Here is a 21,969-nt window from a genome sequence, read left to right as displayed (position 1 = left end):
GTTGAATTTTTCATACAATTTCATATAAATGTTATGAAGCTAAAATAGTACTATAAACTCCATATCAGCAAACTAATATAAATATTAAAAATAACTTACATTATCAATTATATTAAATATTGTATAAGCTGCTCCCCTGGCATTTGAAAAGGCTTCAATATTGGGTGCTGCTTGTCCCACAGTAAATGCTCCAATAATCACAGCAAAGAATACCTGAAAGAAGGATAATACAAGTGAACAGTAAGCTTGCCATATGTCCTAAATGTTCATAGCTTGTTGATAAAGGATATACAATGTACTGTGATACACGCACCACACTAATGTAAAGTCCATAAGCCACAGGTTACTAAGGGCCTGATTCAGACTTGTAGGCCAACTCGATGGTACAAGTCTGATGGTGGATGGACAGTGTATGCACCGGGGTTGCAATGCCCTGGACGCCACTGACTGATTGACAGACTATGGCCATTTGAGGGCAAGGAATAGGCGGCGGTGGGGACCGTTCCTCAAAAGCGGAGGCGTGTTGTCTCCATTTTGTGTGACTGCTGATGCCAAGGTCTGCATCGGTGACTTCCTTTTGAAACAACCCCTGGCAAAAGGGAGAAACGCATCAAGGTGTTATACCATATCGGTTGACTGCCAAAGCTAACCTGTGAAATGGGACACATATAGCTGCCGCTGAATAATTGGAGCCCTAACAGTCACAGGCTACACTGGCTATTTGTTTTTCAATATACAGATGTGTCCGCATACATCTATCCTCCGTGCGCTACAAGTCACGTTACACAAGTAACGTTGTGCGTCTTTTTGTGCTACATTTTACCTTCACATGTCTTATTCGCACAGCAATGCAAATAGGATGCACAAGCAGCTTCTGCTGATTAAAATGATATGCGGCATGCCTATATTCTGTGTGCGGGTGCATCTGCATGCAAAATGCTACGTTACAGTGTCAGTGGCTGTGACCCTAACATAGCGTTTCGCATGCAGATGCACACAGAATATAGGCATGCCGCATACCATATTAATCAGCAGAAGCTGATTGTGTCTCCTCTTCACAACGCTGTGCGAATGAGACACATCTGAAGGTAAAAAGTTGCACAAAAAAAAGCTTGGCGCTACCAAGTCACACCACGGAATGGCGCGACTAGAGGGGCTGTTTAACATGCAAGGAAGCTAGATGTATGAGGACACATCTGTATGGACTTCCTTTCCCGTATTGCCACTTATTGTGTTGTGACATCAGCGCCATAACGTAAACAGAGCTAGTTCAACTATTTCAGCGGCACTCTGTGATTAAAGCCACTGCTGCTGCTTTATGTTTCCCGTCCATTACCTGGGTGTGTGGAGACTTGTCTTCAACTATCCAACGTTCAGTATCTGATACAATACGCCTGGGATCAGGTAAAGATGGATTCAAAATACTGACTTTCTGCATCTATCTGGGGACACTGAGGAGGATCTCTATAATACTGCTTCAATTAGCCATGGGACCCCATTTATTGTCAATGAACATACACATCCTTAGTGACGCATGCAGTCACACCCCCAAGAGTGGCACACGTGAGTGGGCGTGGCTTCGTGGCTCGAGGCCACACCTCCGGCGCATGAGAGGATCTGTGGCCACCGCACCGGGTGTCACCGCTGTACAGAGCTTTGCATTACAACCAGACTGCAGACCCAACAGAAATTGCCGCTATTCAATGTTTACTCCTGCGATTTATGTACTACGCAATTTATACTAAAACATGTATCCTCCATAAGATAATATGGGCTGTGTGCTAACACCTAAAACATAATCTATTAAGTATGTTTGAATAATATAGTTTGTACAGCTTTTACTTACTGTGAGCACATTTCCGATCGAGAATTCATTAGCTACAATCAGAGTGGTGCCGTACCAGAACGCCAATGCATAGGAGGCGTATATCATTAAGTAAGCAAATCCAATGGATATGTTAGCTGTGATCGCCTTCTTAATCCCTATCCTTTTGGCTTCTTCTAAATTTTTTTCATACCTGTAACAAAGTTGTACAGTAAGTCTCGTAATCATAATTACTATTTAAAAGGGAAATATACCATATATTCATTACAAGATTCCATTTAATAGAGGCAGTGATGCTGTCCCTGAGTGTAAAGCAATATGACTAAGCACCTTTGGATTTCTTTATTTTGCCCACCAAACGCTATGACAGTCCGTATAGCGGCAAGAACCTCCTCAGCCACCGCTCCAGCTTTGGCGTAAGCCGTCATTTCCTTGTTAGTGAACGCTGACAATATCTGTGGATAAATAATGTGCACATAAAACAAAAGCACATGTTGGTTTTGGTGAAGGAAAAGAAAAATAGGCAAAACTCTCCCACCTTTGCCCAAAGAGCAGCCGACAGTGCCATGACTGGACTAATTGCCAAAATAACCAACGTCAACTTCCAGCCTTTAACAAACCCAATAATAAGGCCGGTCAGGAACGTAGTTAATGACTGAATCAACAGTGCAATTTTTGAACCAATTCCTTCATTAATTTTTTGCACATCACTGGGAAAAAATAAAAACAAAACACAAATGATATAACATGAGAATGGTAATAAACCGGTAATGGAAAGATAGTGTGAGAGAGGAGGATGAACACTGTAAGGCTATGTACGTACAAGCGTAAAAATGATGTGTTTATCCTACACTCAGTGACCACTTTATTTGATACACCCTTGTAGTACTGGGTGGGACCTCTAAAACAGACTAAATTCTTCACGCCATGGAATCAAGGAGTTGGAAATATTACTTGGAGATTCCGGTCCACGTTGTCATTATTGCATCATTTCAAATTTGTTTGTGCATCTCCCGTTCCACCGCATCTCAAAGGTGCTTGATTGGATTGAGATCACTGAAGTACACTGATCTCATTGTCATGGTCGTAGAACCAGACAGAGATGACGTGTGCTTTGTGACATTTAGCATTATCCTGCAGGAAGCAGCCATTAGAGATGGGTAGACTGTGGCCATAAAGAGATGCACATGATTAGCAACAATACTAGGAAGGCTGTGTCATTTAAGCTATGCTCAGTTTATAAGGGGTAAATTTACTAAGATGGGAGTTCTATTAAGAAGTGATGTTGCCCATAGCAACCAATCAGATTCTAGGTATTATCTTCTAGAAGGTGCTAGATAAATGAAAAGTAGAATCTGATTGGTTGCTATGGACAACATCACTTCTTAATCAGAACTCCCATCTTAGTAAATTTACCCCTTAGGGTCCTAAATTGTGCCAAGAAAACAATCCCCTTACCATTACACCACCAGCAGCCTGAACCATTGGAGTATCTATAATGGGTGCAGGGTGTGCGGTGTAGGAGAGCCAACACCTAACACCCTGCACCAATATTATATTATACTTTCCTCACCGGAGTCCCATGTTGGCCAACGCTGCAGACAGAAATCACCGGGAAAATGGCACGGCGGACATTTTCCCAAAGATATGCGTAATAGAGAAGTCTCCAGGAACATAGAGCGGGCGCCATGTTCCTGGAGACCTGTGCTTGTGTGGTAGACTCTGACACAAAGCCAGAGTCTACTGCGCTGCCGGAGAGGAGCTGCAAATGGGTCTCCTCTGCTCTTAATCCTCCGCTGGGCTGAACCGCGGACACAAGGCAGGATGGATCCATGGATTCATGTTGTTTATGCCACATTCTGACTTGTATGTCACAACAGAGATCAAGAAATATTTCCAATCTAGTTTCCTGTTCCTAGGAGACAGGAGTGGAACCTGGTGTAGCCATCTGCTGCTGTAGCCCATCCACTTCAAGCTCATTCAGAGATGTTCTTTGTAGATCACTGCTGTAATGCATGGTTATTTGATGTACTGTCACCTTCCTGTCAGCTTGGACCAGTCTAACCATTCTGCTTTGACCTTTCTTGTTAAAAAAGTCATTTTTGCCGAGAGAACTGCTCCTCCCTGGATGTTTTGTGTCTTGCACACCAATCACTGTCAACTGTTGTGGTTTATCCCGGGAGATCAGCAGTTTCTGCAAGACTCAAACCACCCTTTCGGGCTCCATAGGTCACGGGACCTGATTCAAAGATGTCTGGTAATGCAGCGGTGGTTGCAGCCACTCTCGCAATAGCAGTTGTGGGAATATACAATTGCTGATCTCACCCTTCGCTTTGTGCGGTATTGTGTGATCGACACCCACTATCAGGCTTAGCAGTCTGTGCATGGATATTGTAAACAAGCCAATATTGATGCAACATGGCCACACCATCGACATTCGTGGTAACCTGCGGTCTACTCTGGCTACTCTCTTCAAATCCAACTAAACTTGGATTCTGAAGAATTGGGTTTGCGATTGAGAACGCAGCAGTGTTCTCAGACACTCCCATAACACGCCCAGACACTCCCATAACACGCCCAGACACTCCCATAACACGCCCAGGCACTCCCATAACACCCCCATGAACTGGCCCCTTTCTGTGATAACCACCTTCCAGTCTCCAGCCTAAAACCCCCAGGATCGCAAACCCCTTCTCAAGTGTTAGTGATACTGTACATGATTGTGAAAGACATAACTCACAATGGTTGGCGTGTGCTTATTAAGGGTTTTCAAGACTTTTCACGCATGCGCAGTAGCAAAACATCGCTCAACTGCGTAATTATCACCACTGCAACCATTGCATAGAGCGCTCGCAAGCGGGTCGATGTTTCCCAAATGCGCATACGCACGACAGAGGCGCCTCCGTCGTGCGCATGCTCAAGACCCGAATAACGACGGGGTAGCCGTCGTTATGGGTCTCGCACCAAAGGGGGCGTGCTGTCGATGGTGATTGACAGCACGCCCCCTTTGGTGGGCGTGCCGGGGGCGTGGCTGCCCAGATGGAGGCGTTCCCATGGGAACGTCTACCGTCTAGGGCCGGCCCCATTGACATCACTAGTGATGTCAGTTGGAGTGATTTTGGCTCTGATAGAGCCAAAATCACTCCATGGCTTGCGACAGACAAGACCCTACCGCAAGGGTCTCGTCGCAAGCCCGATGGTCGCGATGGCTCTGAATCAGGCCCATAGTCCCTTAGATCACATTTCATCCCATTCTGGTGTTAGGTGTGAACCACACCTGAACAGGTCTGCTGGCATTTGTGCAATGAGTTGCTGCAAGATCATTGGCTGAAAAGATATTTTAAATTAGTGAGCAGGTCTACAGGCGTGCCTAATAAAGTGGCCACAGAGTGTTTGTAGTTATCTCAGGGTAAGCACATGTAAAGGCCCCCATACACCTACCAACGGAATGCCGGATGCTGCGATGGGATAGGAAATGCTGATCTGCTGGTCGGATATGCCGACCGGAGGCCATCGATGTTCCCATGAACTGTCGGGGGATCGGTGAAGTTATACATGTTAAATTTCACCGATTTTGCTAATCATGTTCATATTTTGATCGTGATCGTTAAATCAGTGAAATGCAACATGTTGGATTTCACCGATCCTGCAAACCGGCATCTCTGCGTCGCAGGATTGCGGCAAACCGTCGCTGGTGTATAGGCCCCTTAAATGGATGTGAAGATGAGAATAATGCTACCAAATGACACCATGCATAAAACACATCTGCAGTTTTGCATGCATTTATTTTTTTGCTTTGAGCTGGGTTATTTTGAACATTTATTCCACATTTATATCTGCAAACTTACATTAATATCAAAGGTGGCACGCTCTAAACGCAACGGCCTGATGCTGGGGTTGGACGCCTCTGTCTGCTTCTTTTGACTGTTGCACATTTGCGACTATATGCAAATACCGCTACAAAGCTCTTCCCTGGTGTAATCTGTGTGCCTGGATGTGCAAGGACGGAGGCCAGGGGTGTATCTCTAATGGGTGCGGGGAACACGGGCCCCTGGGTCCAGGGGGGCCCCGCACCGCACACCCTGCACAATTAATATTACTTACCTCTCCGGAGTCCCATGTCGGGGTGGGGGTCCGGCGCTGTAAAACGACTTGAAAATGGCTTCCCGTCGTATGCGCAGTGCAGGGAAATTGGGCGCCGCGGCCATTTTCCCGGTGACCTGTGCATACATTATAGACTCTGGGCACACTCTAGTGCCCAGAGTCTATAACTCCGGCACTGGCCGCGCACAGCTCAGTGCGCTGCCAGCCGCCGGGCAGAGAGAAGGGGGCCCATGTCGGAAACTGCACACGGGCCCCCTCCTCTCTAGAAACGCCCCTGACGGAGGCACCTACTTTGAGCATCTATAAATGTTATAATACCGCCTGGGGCGTCTTTAGACCCCACCACCCCCCCGCCATCGGCCACGCCAATGAAACCTGCAGCAGCCCTACTGTCGAAGCTGGATAATTGGCTGAGACAAGATAAGTTTAAAATTGGATCTCAGCGATGCCATCTTGCGACTGGCCGCAAGACGCCATCTTGGAAATGAGATCACAAGAAGCCATTTTGCGAATGGCCGCCTAAGCGCCATTTTAGATAAACTCACACTTTAGTACATGTGGCGATATTACTATTAGCATCACGCGATTGCATCTTTCACCATTTCTCATAAACACATTAATAAGCACAATTGCGCTGTTAACTAGTCGCATATTAGCGAATGCATAAGATCCTGTATGAAAGCGCTGAATATTAGCTTCATGCACACGCATCTGCCCCAAGTTAACTAGCGTCTTTACATCAAACCCCACATACTCACACATTACATATTCACATACAAGGTTCCATAAGCTTTAAGGTATAAGATTCAAGTATGCACATTTACTATAATTGCTATGAAATAAAGATTATTTCGTAACTAAGGTTTTATACGTGATAAGTAAGCCATGTTTGGTATTGTACTGATGCGTACTCTCTCAACAGTATTCCGGTAATATCGATGGAGAGATCGCAACATGCATTCTCAACTTATGGACCGCAGAGACTTCAAGCAACAAAATGTACATTTATATGAACAACTGTTAGGATTTGCATGAGGCAGGAAACCAGAGACATCCAGTTGTTAGAGGCTGGACTGTGTCTATTTGAACCAACCTGTTAAATTCCTTGTAACATATGCCCTCTCCTTTAGGACCAATGGTATTAGCAACAAACTTCTCTATTGTGTTGTTTATTCCTGGGGGATATAAATATGTGTGCTCTGACCGTGGGTTCCTAGTCTTCGTGCTGAATGCTGATTGACGAGGGGTTTCTTGCTGATGCCGAACATCTGGACCAGAGAGCGCTGTGTATGTATAATTGTACTTGGGTCTGTATAATCTCTTTGCGCTAAGATTATATTAGGATCATAGCGTGTAACTGCTGTACTTTTACTTGAATAATACTTTGTGCTTTGGAACCACAGGTTCTAGGTCTGGAGTCTTTATTTACTGTATGACTGCGTACGCAAAATAGCGTCATCCCTAGAGGTTTATAGGAAGGATATTAGAAGGTATAGGCAGGGGTATTTATAAGGTTCAAAGGCAGTATCGTTACTACGGTAGGTGCAGATTTTGTGCCTGAGCATAGCCTCCATGTGAGAGATTAAGCATCTGTGTAAGTAAACATTTCAGAGACACGGTCGTGGCACGTCCTTAAGAAGGGCCATGTCCGTGTGTCTGAACAGCCACCTCCCAGTCACCGCCCAGGAACGGGCAGCATATTCCCAGTATATTTCTGATACTGTGTGTCTCAACCGCAATTGCGCCTGCACCGTACAGATTTTTAGAGATTATCGCGCAGACGTTGGCTCTGTGTGCGGATCAGAATCAGGACCAGTGTGTTGTAAACACGTTACCATTTGTGTTTTTATTGCAGTACAAGCCAGGAAGTAACTTCTACTTCTTGGAACCAAACTGCAGGTGTTGTAGAGAATTACACTGACTTTGCCATTAAATAGCAGTATTTCAAAGGCATTTATTCCAGTACAAATGACAATTTGCACTCACCCAGTCAGCCTCGTGTTCAGTTCTCCTGCATCATTTACATCAAACCAGCCAATTTCTTGCCTCAACACCGCATGGAAAAAATTATTTCTTATTTTCTTTATCTGCCGGCCACCTGCCAATGTCCAACATGAGATCTGTACATAAGCAGCAAGAAGCACTGCAAATCCTAAACCCACGTAATAATAGGCGTACCTGAGGCAGAAAAAATGTCACAATGTTACATTGCAAGCAATCTTATTTTTGTTTCTAGAATATATATTGTTTAAAGAATCATTACTTTCTACATCAGACGTCTGCAACCGGGTTGTGGTCAGGATCCCAACAGTCAGCATGCCGACAGATCCCGAAGGGTTAGACACTAGAGGGAGTGTTAGGGTTAGGCTGCGGGAGCAGAGGGTTAGGCTGTGAGATGGAAGGTTTAGGATTAGGCTGCAGGAGGGGTGGGTGAGGGTTAGAGTTAGTATACCCTGCTCTCCAGCTGTAAAATACCCATGAGAGCCAATAGTGGCAAATCTTATTATAAGTAAACTAGGGGAAAAATCTTTTAGAATTTCCCCCTATGCAACCAAACATCCTTTTCTGTGCTCAGGGAACAAACGTAAACCAGGGTCTGAGCCTTATAGCTCCAACGTCATCAAATGTTTAAGACTTTCATCAGACTGTGGATCATAATAATGTGGATCAAAATTATCTATATAATAAAATCGACTGCTGATAAAAAAAAAGATGGAATGTAATATCCGTTGATCTGAACATTGTTGCCTCCCGCCTGTGCCAGGGATGCACAGGAGAGTGAAGGGCAGTGACAGAGGGACAATCGAGAGGGGAAGAAGGAGAGACGAGGAGAAAGTGTTGGGGTAGGGAAGAGAGAAAATGGGAAGACACAGGAGAGTAATGGTTACCGGTGCATGGGTATGGAACCTCAGGATGTATCCATCTCAAAATGTAGTAAAACCCCAGAAAATTATAGTTTTCTGAGGTTTCCAGCAATACATATGGATATCTTTTGCGGACCTGCGTCACAGCAAGCCCCATTGGATTTTATGGTGCTGCGTTGTGTCCGTATTCAGCTAGCTCCGGAAAGCGTAACGTTGTGCCCAATAGACACAAGCGAAGAGGGATCGGAAGGATCTCTTCCCCGTGGCTCGTGCATTAGGACTCCGGGGTCATAAACCCGGATGTCTGTACATCGCGGGGAGAGCTCTTTATCGGTACAGCTGTCATGACTGGTACAGATGTGTCCTCAAACATTGTTGCTCAACTCATGGCAAATAGTCCCCCTTGACGCGCCAGATCCCGGCCGAGCGTCTTTCTCATTCAAAATGTGCATCTTATTTGCATAAATAAATCAACTGGGAGCAACAAAAACTACATTGCAAGCTTGCATTGATCAATTTGATGTGCGTCATTTGTATATCTGTGTGCGACTGAGTTTATGTAAGAAGGGCTCCGATGCTGGTGGCTTCGGCTTACCCTCACCGCAAGTTCCACTGAGCTTCATCTGAGACTTTAGAATGTTTTTAAAACTAATTCATGTGCGGGTAAAGTCACAGCGCATCATCTCTAGTACACTCTGAGTGGCGTTTCGCTGCGTCTGCAATACGAATAGAATGCAAAATTGAAAATAAAAATACTGTACTCTACTCCTCTCGGAGCACCTTAGTCGCGCTGGGCATCTTGCGCCATATAATGTATAGACCAGGGGAGTTTTAAGAGAGGAGAGGGCCCAATGCTGGCATGCAGACGAATAGTGGGATGTATCGCAATCTATTTGCAATAATTGATACATCCCACCCTGGAAGTGTTATTCACAGCAATGGGCTGCAGGCAGAGATATAAGCAGTGGCGTAACTAGGGCAGGGCAAACGGGGCACGTGCCCTGGGCGCCGTAGGACAGACCTAGTTAGGCAGTGTAGAGCCGACCACAGTGTGTGCAGTCAGCGCTACACATTTACACAGGACCGGCGCTAGGCTTCCCTGCGCCCAGCACTGGTCCTGTGCTGCACAGCCAATCCCCTTCCCACCCCTGAGCGCCTACTCAATAGCGCCAAGAGGAGGGTGGGAGACGGGCTCAGGCTGTGCAGTTTAACATACACATCGCCGCTAGCGCGGCGGTGATGTGTGTGTTAACCAGCAGCCAATGAGAGTCAGACAGACTCTCATTGACTGCTGCAGCGCCCACTGCAAGAGCCGGGCTGGAGCTTACTCATGAGCTCCACCTTCCGGCTCCTGCAATGGGTAATGACGTCTCTCCCATAATGGAGAGTGCGCCAGCTCGGGAGGACTGACGTGCGGCGGCGAGAGCAGTGGCCGGAGTCGGAGCGTGGATTCAGGTAAGTGGATTTTTAAAAATTTTTTGTAAACTTGTGTGGCTGCAGTATGGGGGGGGTTTACTACTGGGGGCACCATTACTGGGGGTGGGGCACTACTGGGGACTACACCTGGGGGGGGAACTACTATTGGGGGCACTGCATTGGGAGGGGGAACCTCTGTTGGGAACTACTACTGGGGGCACTGCATCGAGAGGGGGTACCTCTATTGGGGACTACTACTGGGGGGGGGGAACTACTACTGGAGCTTACTACTAGGGGCACAAGGGAAACTACTACTGGGGACACTATATAAGGGGCTTACTACTAGGGGCATAAGGGAAACTAGTACTGGGGACACTATATAAGGGGCTTACTACTAGGGGACCACTACTGGGGGCACTAAATAGGGAGGACCACTACAGGGGGCACTGTATAAGGGGCACTGGATAGGGGGGATCACTGCTTGGGGGGGGCTACTGCTGGGGGCACTATATAAAGGGCACTGCAAATAGGGTACCACTACTGGGGGTACTGCTTAGGGGGAACTACTACTGGGGGCACTGCATTGGGGGGACTGCTACTGGGGGCACTACATAAGGGGCACTGCATAAGGGGAACAACTACTGGGGCACTTCATAAGGGGGACCACTACATGGGGTACTGCATAAGGGGGGGCACTGAATAAGGGGAACTAATGAGGGGCTGCATAATGGGGACCACTACTGGGGGTACTGTATAAGGGGCACTACTATGGGCCTGCATAAGAGGGACCACATCTCGGGACATTGCATACTGGGGGTACTGTATAAGGGGCACTACTGGGGTTAAGGTGCATATGGAAAGGAATGTTCAGAGTGACGATAAAGGGGGTCTGTCAAGTTGACACGCCCCATTTTTAAGTGACCACGCCCATTTTTCGACACGCGCAACATAGGGGAGGGGGGGCGCTCCTTTTAAAAATTGGCCCTGGGCTCCAAATACCCTAGTTACGCCACTGGATATAAGACATCCTGCTTGGGCAAAGGAATGTAATTGGGTTAGACAACTTCCACAAAACAATAATCCTGTAATTAGATACAGAGTCCATGTGTGACCTCTGTCATTCGCTTTTATTACTATATTATAGTGGCTATAAAAAGTATTCACCTCATTTGACTTTCTTCACCGTATAATTCCTTACTGCATGGAATCAAAATGGATTGTTTAATCCAGGACTTCTTATCAATGATCAACACAGTTTGCTCTGCTCACCTTTGCATACAGCCAACGGGGTTTAGTTGATATAACTGGACCATGAGCAATAAGTTAATTACTAACCTGGTGTTCCCATAATAATTGAACTATGTTTCATGTGACTGTACAATTGGAGGAGACAACACCAACAAACAAGTAGGATTTACTGCCCTCAATTCCCAATGATTCTAACAGAAATACTGTAATCATACTTTCCTACTCTCCCCTTGGCCACCAGCACCACCTGTGGTCGCCAACTTCCTGAGTAAAAGTGGGCAGTTAGAGGGGGCTGATGACTCGCCCCCCCCCGCTATACAGTGGCTGTAATATCGGCTCTGTACAGCGGGGGGCGGGGCCACAATGACACGATTAAACTGCTACGCCCCTCGCACTGTCCACCCATTGCCATGCCACGCCCCCCCCTGCTGTGAGGAGGACGCGGACCAATGAGGGGGCAGCTGGTAAGTTGGTAAATCTGACTGTAATCTGGTCCATTAAGTTATATGTCACAGACACCTACTGCGGTAAACAATGCAAGGACAGCAGCGACTGCATCTGACTAAGAATCAAGTCCAATGTGTGAGCAATTATGGCCGACTTGCAGTAAACTCTGGATCAGCCTTTTTAAGATACAATTAAAATAAGTTGTGTAATACTGTTTTCAAATTATAGAAGTAAAAAATATATAAAATGTCAGACAATGGCCCTCATTCAGATGCGCTCGCAAAATGCGAGTGGTCGCTCTGAATATGGGCGGCCGGTTGGGTTTTGAAGTGCGGCCTCCTGGTCGCTGGCTAAGCTGTGGGTTACCATCGCGACCATCGGGGCTTGCGACGAGACCCTAAGGTTGGGTCTCGGCAACCGCAAGCCCCAGGGAGCTTCCTGCTCTGATCAAGCAGGAAGCTCCCCACTGACATCACTGCTGATGTCAGTGCGGCCGCCCACAAAACGGCAGGCGTTCCTTAAGGAACGCCTCCATTTGTGAAACCACCCCCCCACCCCACCTACAAAACGGGCCGAGCTGTTGATCAACATCGATAGCCAGCCTTTTTGTAGTGAGCTCCGGAGCGAGAGAATTTCTCTCTCGCTCCGGGGCTTGTGTCCACAGCGCCTAAACATCCACCCACTTGCGAGCGGGTCTGAATGAGGTCCTATATTTCTACAGCAGGTGAATAGAAGAAAAAACATCTACACCGTGACATATTGGTGGGCAAACGGGTCCAACCTTATTATTATTGAAAGAAGGGCAGAGGTATGGTGGCAAAGAGAAAATTTGAACCGTCCACTCCACAGGCATTAATAGTGGGCGTCTCAGGGCTTACACAGTCCGGTGCACCTGAGTACACAAGGAGAGGGCTGAAACTAGCATTTGCATATTACCGCGCTGCGACTTTACAAAAAAATTGCAAAGGCGCATGCATTAGTGCCCACCTCTGAATAGAAGGGAGTGTTTTCCATTTCTCCAATTTACTTTGATTTTAGTTAATAATTTAACTATAAAAAAATCTAATTTTGATTCCTGTTTAATGGTTTGTTTCCTTTACATTTTTTTTAACTTGTAGTTATATTCTGTAATCAATCTCATTTGGATTCTTGTTTTTTATTAGTTTGTTCCATTTATTTATATACTTATTGTTTCTTTATATAATATATCTATAATCAATTTATCAATCAATCCTTTGCCTGGCTTCCCCTAATACTACATCCTCCATTTAGCTGTGCTGGCCTCGTGCCTATGATCTAGTTCTTGATGAATGAAAACATTGAATAGCATCATATAGTTTATATTAAACACTCTGCACTGCATTGCCTCTGTGTGTACTAGATGTGCTACGTTCTTTTTTAAACTGCCATGTGTTTGTGTTGCTGCCCTGTCACTTAGTTTAGCGCAGTCAGCTCGCTGCAGCCTTTGACCAATATGGGCTAAAACTGTAAAAAATATTTTTCGCTGTGAGGTGGACAAAATTGTCTGGAAATTAATGTTATTAGGGTTAATAATATGGTGGGAACAACAATAGGCCCACATTTCATGATTTTAGTTGTTTCTATAAATTTTTAAAGAAATCCAGAACCAAAACCTTTGTGGGTAGTTTTATCAAAACCAAAACACTAGCCCGCGCACATCTCTACCTCTGAATCAGACGTGACTGCGTGTTTTTTCGCAGCATGACTGCATCTTTATGCTAATGCCGCAGCCAATGGGGTCATACAGTTATCTGCTGACTGTGGCCCTGATTCAGAGCCGGACGCTCTTTCAGAGCACTCGCTCTGATTCAGGGCTTTTTTTTTTTTTTTTTTTAATAGGAGCCGGCCTCCTGGCCACTCGTTTATCTGTGGGTGACCACCCAAGTGGGCGTCCTTATGTTAGGCTGTGATAGCAATGCAATTTGCATTTCACCGCTGATATTGGCAGCTGCGTGGCGTGCATTCTAGCAGAATAGTGATCCTTGCTGAATCAGGCCCAATGTCAACATTCCACATGTCAACATTCTGAGAATGTCAACACATTGCCTGTTGTCAGTTTAACAATGTTTTTATCATTTATCAAACAAAGGGATTGGCTGGGTTGTATTGACTGTAGAAAAAATCATGTTTTATTAAAGTTAATTGAAGCGCAAACAAGAAGAATTACAGGAAGTCTCTCCAGGCTGCTGAGGAAGCCGAGGAAAGTTTTTGAACCACCTTAAAGTACCTGGCACAGTCTCCGGTTGCTCAGTGCACTAAAGATTGTTAATAAATGTGCAACACATGTGGCCCTCTGAGCTGTTCCATTGTGTCTGGATGATTTCACTGTATTAGTCGTGAGGCTCTGAAAGTTTGGCTGACACTTATTTCCACTATCTGGGAGGACACGAAAAAAAAAATTGCATTTTCCCCCTCCTCAATGTAATTAATTTAATCACACTCAGCAAATGAAAATCTAATTTTGCAACTGGGTGCATAGTTTGTGCTCCTAGTCTGTGCTAAGCGATGGGCACCCCAATTCTGCCCAATACCTGCAATAACATGCAAAATACTACAGTCCACATAACCTACTGTTAACCTGGACTGGAAATCCAGTAGGGTCCGCCCCCTAATTCAGGCCCTCAGTCTCATTTGCACTTTGCAAAAAAAAAAAAAAACACCTGGAAGATTCTTATGCCATGTGACAAATGGTTGAACGATCAGATGAGACTAGCACAGAACTTTTTGGGCTGAATTCCAAGCTCTATGTTGTTCGAAAATCACCCACAGCACACCACATGAAATGCACAATATATATATCTAGGAAGCAGGGTGGTGGCAACATTAAGTTGTAGGGGTTTCTCTTCAGCAGGGACTGGGCAATTGGTCAGGATTGAAGGGAAGGTGGAAGCTGCCAAGTACACCCAAATTCTAGAGGGAAACCTGTGGCCCTCTGCTAAGCAGATGAAGAGGGACAGGTGGCTCACCTTCCAGCACGACAATGACCTTAAACATACCACCAAGAAAACAACGCAGTGGCTTAAGCATAGAAAGGTGAATATCATTAAATGGCCAAATGAGAGACCTGACCTAAATAAGATAGAAAGTCTGAAAAGTCCCTTGAAGAGAGCCAGACATCGCGATCACCGCAAAATCTGTCTAAACAAAATTTTCGGCAAAGAAGAATGGGGAATATTTGCACAATCTACAGTAGGTGCTCAAAGCTGGAAGAGACCTATCTAAACAGACGGCTGGGATTGTAGCAAAAGGTGGCTCTACAAAGTAATACATCAGGGGACAGATCACTATTCCAGCCGTTATTCTAGTTTTTAATATTTTATTAGGTTTCAGACCGGTTGTCTTTTTTTTCATTAGTTGAATGCTGCAAGACGAAATGTGTAAATAAAGCTGGGAAATGTTTGATTTCATTTATTTCTTTTCCAGGGTGTAATGTGACCAAAAAGTAAGAACTTTACAGGGTATGGTGATATTCTATAGGCACTGTATAAATGCTTACCCATCTGTACCCTAAAATATAGTCCAGATGAAAGCTATGTGCAATTCAAATTCTAGTACATGAACAATAAAATGGGTGTCTGCAGTGTTAGTGGTTTGATGAAATGCTATAATCCATTTTTGACATGCACTTTTGTTCTTTAAATATGCACAAATACAGACCATTACCTGACAAGACAAAGTAGGTTATATTTCTGCTTACGTGGTCATTTGTTCTTCTAGTCCAATGACTGAGCTTGAATTTGTCATAGCTTCCGCTAAGAAGAGAAAAGATAGTGTCAGTGGCTGTGACGCTGTAACGTAGCATTTCGCATGCAGATACAGCCGCCGTTGCACACAGAATATAGGCCGCATCTCATTTTACTCAGCAGAAGCTGCTTGTGCATCCTATTTGTAACGCATTGCGAATAAGACTAATTTTAATGGAAAAGTTGCATGAAAAGGGGCACAGTGCTACCATGGCATGGCGCTACTAAAAGGGCTGTTTAACGAGCATGGAGGCTAGATGTATGCGGGCACATCTGTATATTGCAGACGCGTGGTGCCCTGCATCTTATCCGAAATCAGCGAGGTATACCCCTGATCCTACGGTCTAAAGGTGCTTACACATGGTACGATTAAAATGGACGATATGAACGATAGCGATCATATCGTTATCGTTCATATCGTGCATTTTTCGGTGCGCAACGACCTACGATGCGCGGGCACGTATGGACGATATCGATATCGTCCATCGTCCGTGCATGCAAGTCAACCTGGTCGATATCGACCAGGTTACTAGAGGGACCCACGATTGTTGATTGCAGGTCGTTGGGGAGTTGGTGGTGTGTTGGATGATCGATATCGATCATCCAGCACACCAGGGAGATCTTACAACGGTATCATTATCGATCGTCCCGTGTGTACGCACCATAAGGGCCTGATTCAGAGTTGTATGCTATAAGCTGCATCTTTGGCAGCGATGCTTTAATAGAATAATGCAGCAGGAGGCGTCTGACGAAAAAAGGCCCCTCCCTCTGGCGTGGCAGATGCAATTACTGCGTCCGAAGATATGCTTCTGTTTTGTAAATGGTCCCCATCCCTGAACGGCCACAGAATGTCAACCATGCTGTGCTCAGGGGGCACTGTGAGCAATCTTATGCGCAGAACGGGTCACGTGCATGCTCAGTCCTCCCGCCATTGGACTTGTACGCATGCCATCAGGTTTGCATACAAGTCTAAATCAGGCCCTGAATTCTCTTTGACACAAATACACTAAGGCAAAGGTAAATAATTGCAGTGGTTGCATGAGATAATTAGCTGCTCAATAAATGGTAACTGAGAAAATAAGCAAAGAGAGAGAGCTTGTGTATGTATATATGTAAACCACGATGTAATTGTTACAAATTAAATAGAATTATATTACTATCAAGGTATCTCCTCATACACCACCTGTAGTTTATAGCTCTTTTTATGAACAACTCGTGTGGAGTAGAAATGTCTGTGGGTAGCCGGGTGATTGCTGGAACTTCAGCAAAAGCTATCCCTAGTCTTACCCTAGAAGCCGTCCCTCCAGTGTCTGTGATCAGCTGTTTGGAGGAGTAGTCTCGTGGTGCTGCGGAGGAGTTTTCACTCTGTCCCTTCGGCTTGGGCGCTCTGTTGTCTTTCCTATCAGGGTTCAGTAGCGTCCTGCTTTTTCTGTGGGAGAGTGTGTCTGGTGGCACACAGCTCCGACCCCAATGCGTTTCGTACAGTATGTACTTTTTCAAGGATGACGTCACTTGCAGAGGGCAGTCCTTTTATTCCTGTCTCCGTGATTTATTTATTTTTTAAAAACTTTATTAGTGTAACAACTAAAATTGACACAGTGTGTCAAGTACTGTTTTATTGTAACAATCGTGGTGATCAATAATACTAAGAGTGTATTAATATTGTGTGTATCTGAATAAGTGTTTGTAGAAGTAAAAATATATTTTAAAAGGGATAAAAAAAGAAATAGGTAGATAAAATACTATTCTAAAAATACACTTAATTCGATATCAATATTTATACCTTGTGGTGTAAGAGTTGTTAAGCCGAAGGAATAGAGTGAAAACGCAGCCGCAGCACCACGAGACTACTCGTCCAAACAGCTGATCACAGACACCGGAGGGACAGCTTCTAGGGTAAGACTAGGGATAGCTTTTGCTGAAGTTCCAGCAATCACCCAGCTGCCCACAGACATTTCTACTCCACACCACTTGTTCAGAAAAAGAGCTATACAATACAGGTGGTGTATGAGGAGATATCTTGATAGTAATATCATTCTATTTAATTTGTAACAATTACATTGTGGTTTACATATATACAAATACACTAAGATTCACCCACCAGAATATATTTTTTGTGCCGTCAGAAAAAATGGAGCCTCCGGGGGAAGCTCAGCGTCCATACAAACGACACGTAGTTAGCGCCCTGGTTGCAATAAGTCCATGGCCCCAGCACTGTGAGGCAGGAGCTATAACTATTGCACCACACCTTTACACACATCTACAGCGGTTGTTGTAAATTAATGCTAGGACTTTTCTTTAATCAATGCTTATCTGAAAACTCCAGAATACAGAACTCATGGGGATAAACTCACCCGTTCCATTTTTCTCAGAATCAACAAAGCTGTCCGTCATTTCCCCAAACACCAGCATCATGAGCGGCAGGCCTGCCCCGTGCGCCATTGCAGCTACTGTTCCAAGCAGCATAAGCAGTTTGTCTACGCCTCCAGAGTATCGGAACTGAAAGTAAAGTATATTAAATATTATCACATAGGGTGACAAAACTTTACCTTTTGTTAAAAACTTCCATATGCTGTATTTATATAATTGCAGCGTAATCATCAATACTTATCCACAGTGGCGGCTCCAGGGGTAGGGCTGCAGCGCAGTCAAAAATTCAAATAGGGAAGCCACACCAACTCATATATGCCTACTCTCCCGATTTGGCCGGGAGCCTCCCGAAAATCGGGTGCCGCTCCCGGCCCCCCGGAAAAGTAGGCAGGCCTCCCGACTTCTCCAGTCCCCCCCGCTGCGGAGGGGCTGATGACGCGATTCGTGCTGAATCACGTCATCATAACCCCGCCCCCTGCATCGCAATGCCGGAAATATTGGCATTGTGTAGTGGGGGCGGAGCCTACATGACGCAATCACGTGGCTCCACCCCCAGCCCCACCCCAAAACAGCTGGTAATGTACCCAGCCACGCCCCTCTTTACAGGTCCCGCTCCCCTGCTAAACCGACCTGGCTGCTTCCTCCTGCAGGAAGCAGCCAGGATGTAGGCAAGTATGCACTAACTGCAATCGAGTCCCAGACATCTATGGGGTCGATTTACTAAGCCTTGGATGGAGATAAAGTGAACAGAGATAAAGTAGCAGCCAATCAGCTCTTAACAGCCATGTCACAGGCTGTGTTTGAAAAATTACAGTTAGGAGCTGGTTGGTTGGTACTTTATCTCCGTCCACTTTATCTCCTTCCAAGGCTTAGTAAACAGACCCCTATGTTTGGCAGTGTTTGAAATGGCATCTGGTGGGTTCCCCTATTTGAATCTTGGACAGCACTGCACCCCTACCTCTGAGCCGCCTCTGCTTATCCAGCACTTTCTCAATACTTTTATTGGGTTGAACAATACTTTCTCCCCCCAGCCCCAACCTTTCCTCTTTCCTGACCATCACTCCTTTGTTTGTGTTTTATTTTTGTTTCAAATTTTTTATTTACTTGAAAATTGTGGGTGCATTTTGTTAGACTTTGCTTTTTTCTTTCTTTTTTTTTGTCAAGATAATGGGTTATTGTACTGGCTTGTGTATCTTTAAACAAAAGATTATAGAAAAAAACCCTCTAAATTTCAAAGAACAAAACCATGATGGAATATTTTGTTTGTTTGTTTTCTACACTTCTGAATGTATTGCAGCATATTGGAATCTGTGTTATCAACATGAATAGTTCAGTTAATATTTTCGTGGTTTATTGATGCCATTGTGCAATTTCTCTGTGGTGTATCTGATACAGGAAAGGGAGAATTACTGGTGGGGGGGGGGGATTGCTAGTTTTCATTTTAGGAGCTTGTGTCATCTGATATATATATATATATATATATATATATATATATATATATATATATATTGCAAAATATTTGGCACTCTTGCTTACTGTAGAACAACTTCGCTGGGTGCCCTCCTTCACAAATAAGTACAGAAAATAGCAGTGTATAGGCGGCACTCACAGCTGTGCAGTCAGTCATGAATGTAAAATAAATTTGAAACGTTGAATTTGAGGGGAGTGGGACCTCCGACTATTGACTGACTGCACAGCTGTGAGTGCCGCCTATACACTGCTATTTTCTGTATATACGTGAGTGTATACATATATATATATATATATATATACACACACACACTTGTTTTGTTTTTTTGGTTTTGCAAATTTACTAAGAAGCGAGTTTAACTGAAAGTCAGTTTTCCGATGGTGAAGCAAATAGAGATTTCTCTCCCGAGTTACAAGTGAAGATGTGATTACTAACCCGGGACTGTAGTGTTTTCTCACTGCAAATCTCACCCGAGCTAGCAGCCTGCACATATCAATGAGATTTGTGTAGGCTGCTTGTATTGTACCTGTAATAAATTTGGTTTATTTAAAAAAAAAAAAAAATTACCTGAGGTCCCCCACCAAAACACTAACCAGCCCCAGACTTGCTAGCCTGTCCTGGTAGCTAAAATTACGGGGAACAAAATGAATAGGGTTACCCCATAAATTAGGTATCAGCACCAGTCAGCAGGGACAGGGCTAGTTTTAAATATAGGGGCAAAAAAATTGCGTAGGGGTACCCCTATATTTAAAACCAGCCCTGGACCCTTACTAGCGTGGGGCTGATGCCATAGCCAGGGGAGCCCTTTCACCGGGCCCCCCAGCCACAGCATCAGTCCTGACCGCTAGTCAGCCCAGGCCAGGGATCCCTGGGGAGTTGAGTACCCCTCCAATTAAGGGGTACCCCTCTCCAGGGCACCCCTGGCCTAGGCTGATAGCCCGGGGCTATCCCCGCCACCCCTGGGCGGTGGGTGGCGGGTTGATAGTGTCGGTGTTGTGTAAAATCAGAAAAGCCAACATTGTCTTTCCAGTCGAACTACAGGTGCCAGCAAGCCTCCCCCGCATTCTGGTACTTGGAGAACTACAGTGAAAGGGCTCCCCTGGCTGTGGCATCAGCCCCCTGCTAGTTAGGGTCCAGGGCTGGTTTTAAATATACGGGTACCCCTACGCAATTTTTTTGCCCATATATTTAAAACCAGCCCTGTCCCTGGTGCTGGTACCTAATTTTCGGGGTAACCCTATTCATTTTGTTCCCCAGAATTTTTTCTGTACCAGGACAGGCTGGCAAGTTCGGGGCTGGTTAGTGTTTTGGGGGGGGGACCTCAGGTCATTTTTTCCAAAAACGTAAAAAAAAAAAAGGACTTCGGCATGTTTCTGCATAACTCGCTGATCAGGAGGTGAGTGTTTAAAACATCAATTTGGCAGCGAGTTTGCAGGCATCTCTCCCGAGATTGTAATCTCAATTCTTGGTAAATTTGAGAGATGTATATCTGACTATAAAAAACTGACCGATTTTTGCCGATGGCGAGTAAAGGCGAGATTTACATCTCAGGAGAGAAAAAAAAGTGAGAAAACCAAACTCACTAAAACACCCACCCGAATTTGCACTTAGTAAATTTGCAAGATGAAAAACATGCCTAAAAACATCCGAGATTGTCATCTCGACCTGTCTCGATTCTTGGTAAATTTACCCCTAAGAGTCAGATAAGTGAATAGACCAATTTCCTAAACACATAGGTCCAGTGACAAAATGATTACTTTCGTAAACATCAGCTACAGAAATACAAGTTGGAAGCTGCTCAATCACTTCAGTAATATCACTCAGGTGCATGTAAGGGAGGGGTTAGTCTATACAAGAAACAACAAAAAGTAATCCCCCAGCACACTGAATGAAATCAGCAATAAGATTTGAAAAACTACATGGTGGTAGATAATTCAGAGATCTCAGTTGCATATATTGCAAAGATATGGCTAAGCCTCCGGGCCGCGTCACGGCGTCTCTGATACCGGAGATCCCTATCACTTGGTCAGAATCTGGGGTGCAGAACCCCAAAAAAGCCGGCGATAGCCAGCCACCCCAGCGAAGCACAGCAGTGAGAGACTAAAGTGTTAGTACAAGATTAAAGCAAAACTATGTGTTAATAATACCCCTTTTCCACCTAAATTCCGGGTCTGACCCGGAGTTGGAACAAAGGGCCTGATTCAGACCCACTCGCGAGCGGCTGTCCGCTCGCAAGTGGGTCAATGTTATGGACTGAGCATGCGCACGACGGAGGGAGCTCCGTCGTACGCATGCGCCAGACGCGACGAGCGAAGGAAAGTCCTTCGCTCGTTGTGTCCGATCAAAGGGGGCGTGCTGTCAATGTTGATTGACAGCACGCCCCCTTTGGTGGGCGTGCCGGGGGCGTGCCTCCCTGATGGGGGCATTCCCACGGGAACGCCTCCCGTCAGAAGCCGGCCC

At 45.3% G+C, this 21,969-nt stretch overlaps 1 protein-coding gene across 1 annotated transcript in view; it reads right to left on the bottom strand.

Annotated features, from left to right (window-relative positions):
* Window positions 1-21,969, bottom strand: part of LOC148517484 (ATP-dependent translocase ABCB1-like) — a 121,354-nt gene that overhangs the window by 59,543 nt on the left and 39,842 nt on the right. Inside the window, exons 4-10 of the mRNA XM_088478661.1 lie at window positions 18,023-18,167; window positions 15,623-15,677; window positions 7,916-8,107; window positions 2,364-2,535; window positions 2,156-2,280; window positions 1,847-2,018; window positions 100-213 (exon numbers count right to left, since the gene is read on the bottom strand). Of these exons, the coding sequence (XP_088334787.1) occupies window positions 100-213; window positions 1,847-2,018; window positions 2,156-2,280; window positions 2,364-2,535; window positions 7,916-8,107; window positions 15,623-15,677; window positions 18,023-18,167 (975 nt within the window). The remainder of the gene's footprint in view (window positions 1-99; window positions 214-1,846; window positions 2,019-2,155; window positions 2,281-2,363; window positions 2,536-7,915; window positions 8,108-15,622; window positions 15,678-18,022; window positions 18,168-21,969) is intronic.

The sequence above is a fragment of the Taudactylus pleione genome, unplaced genomic scaffold (assembly GCF_031769625.1).
Source record: "Taudactylus pleione unplaced genomic scaffold, aTauple2 ptg000216l, whole genome shotgun sequence".
Taxonomy (NCBI): domain Eukaryota; kingdom Metazoa; phylum Chordata; class Amphibia; order Anura; family Myobatrachidae; genus Taudactylus; species Taudactylus pleione.
The sequence above is the reverse complement of the archived record's forward strand: the minus strand, read 5'-3'. Positions and strand labels throughout refer to the sequence as shown.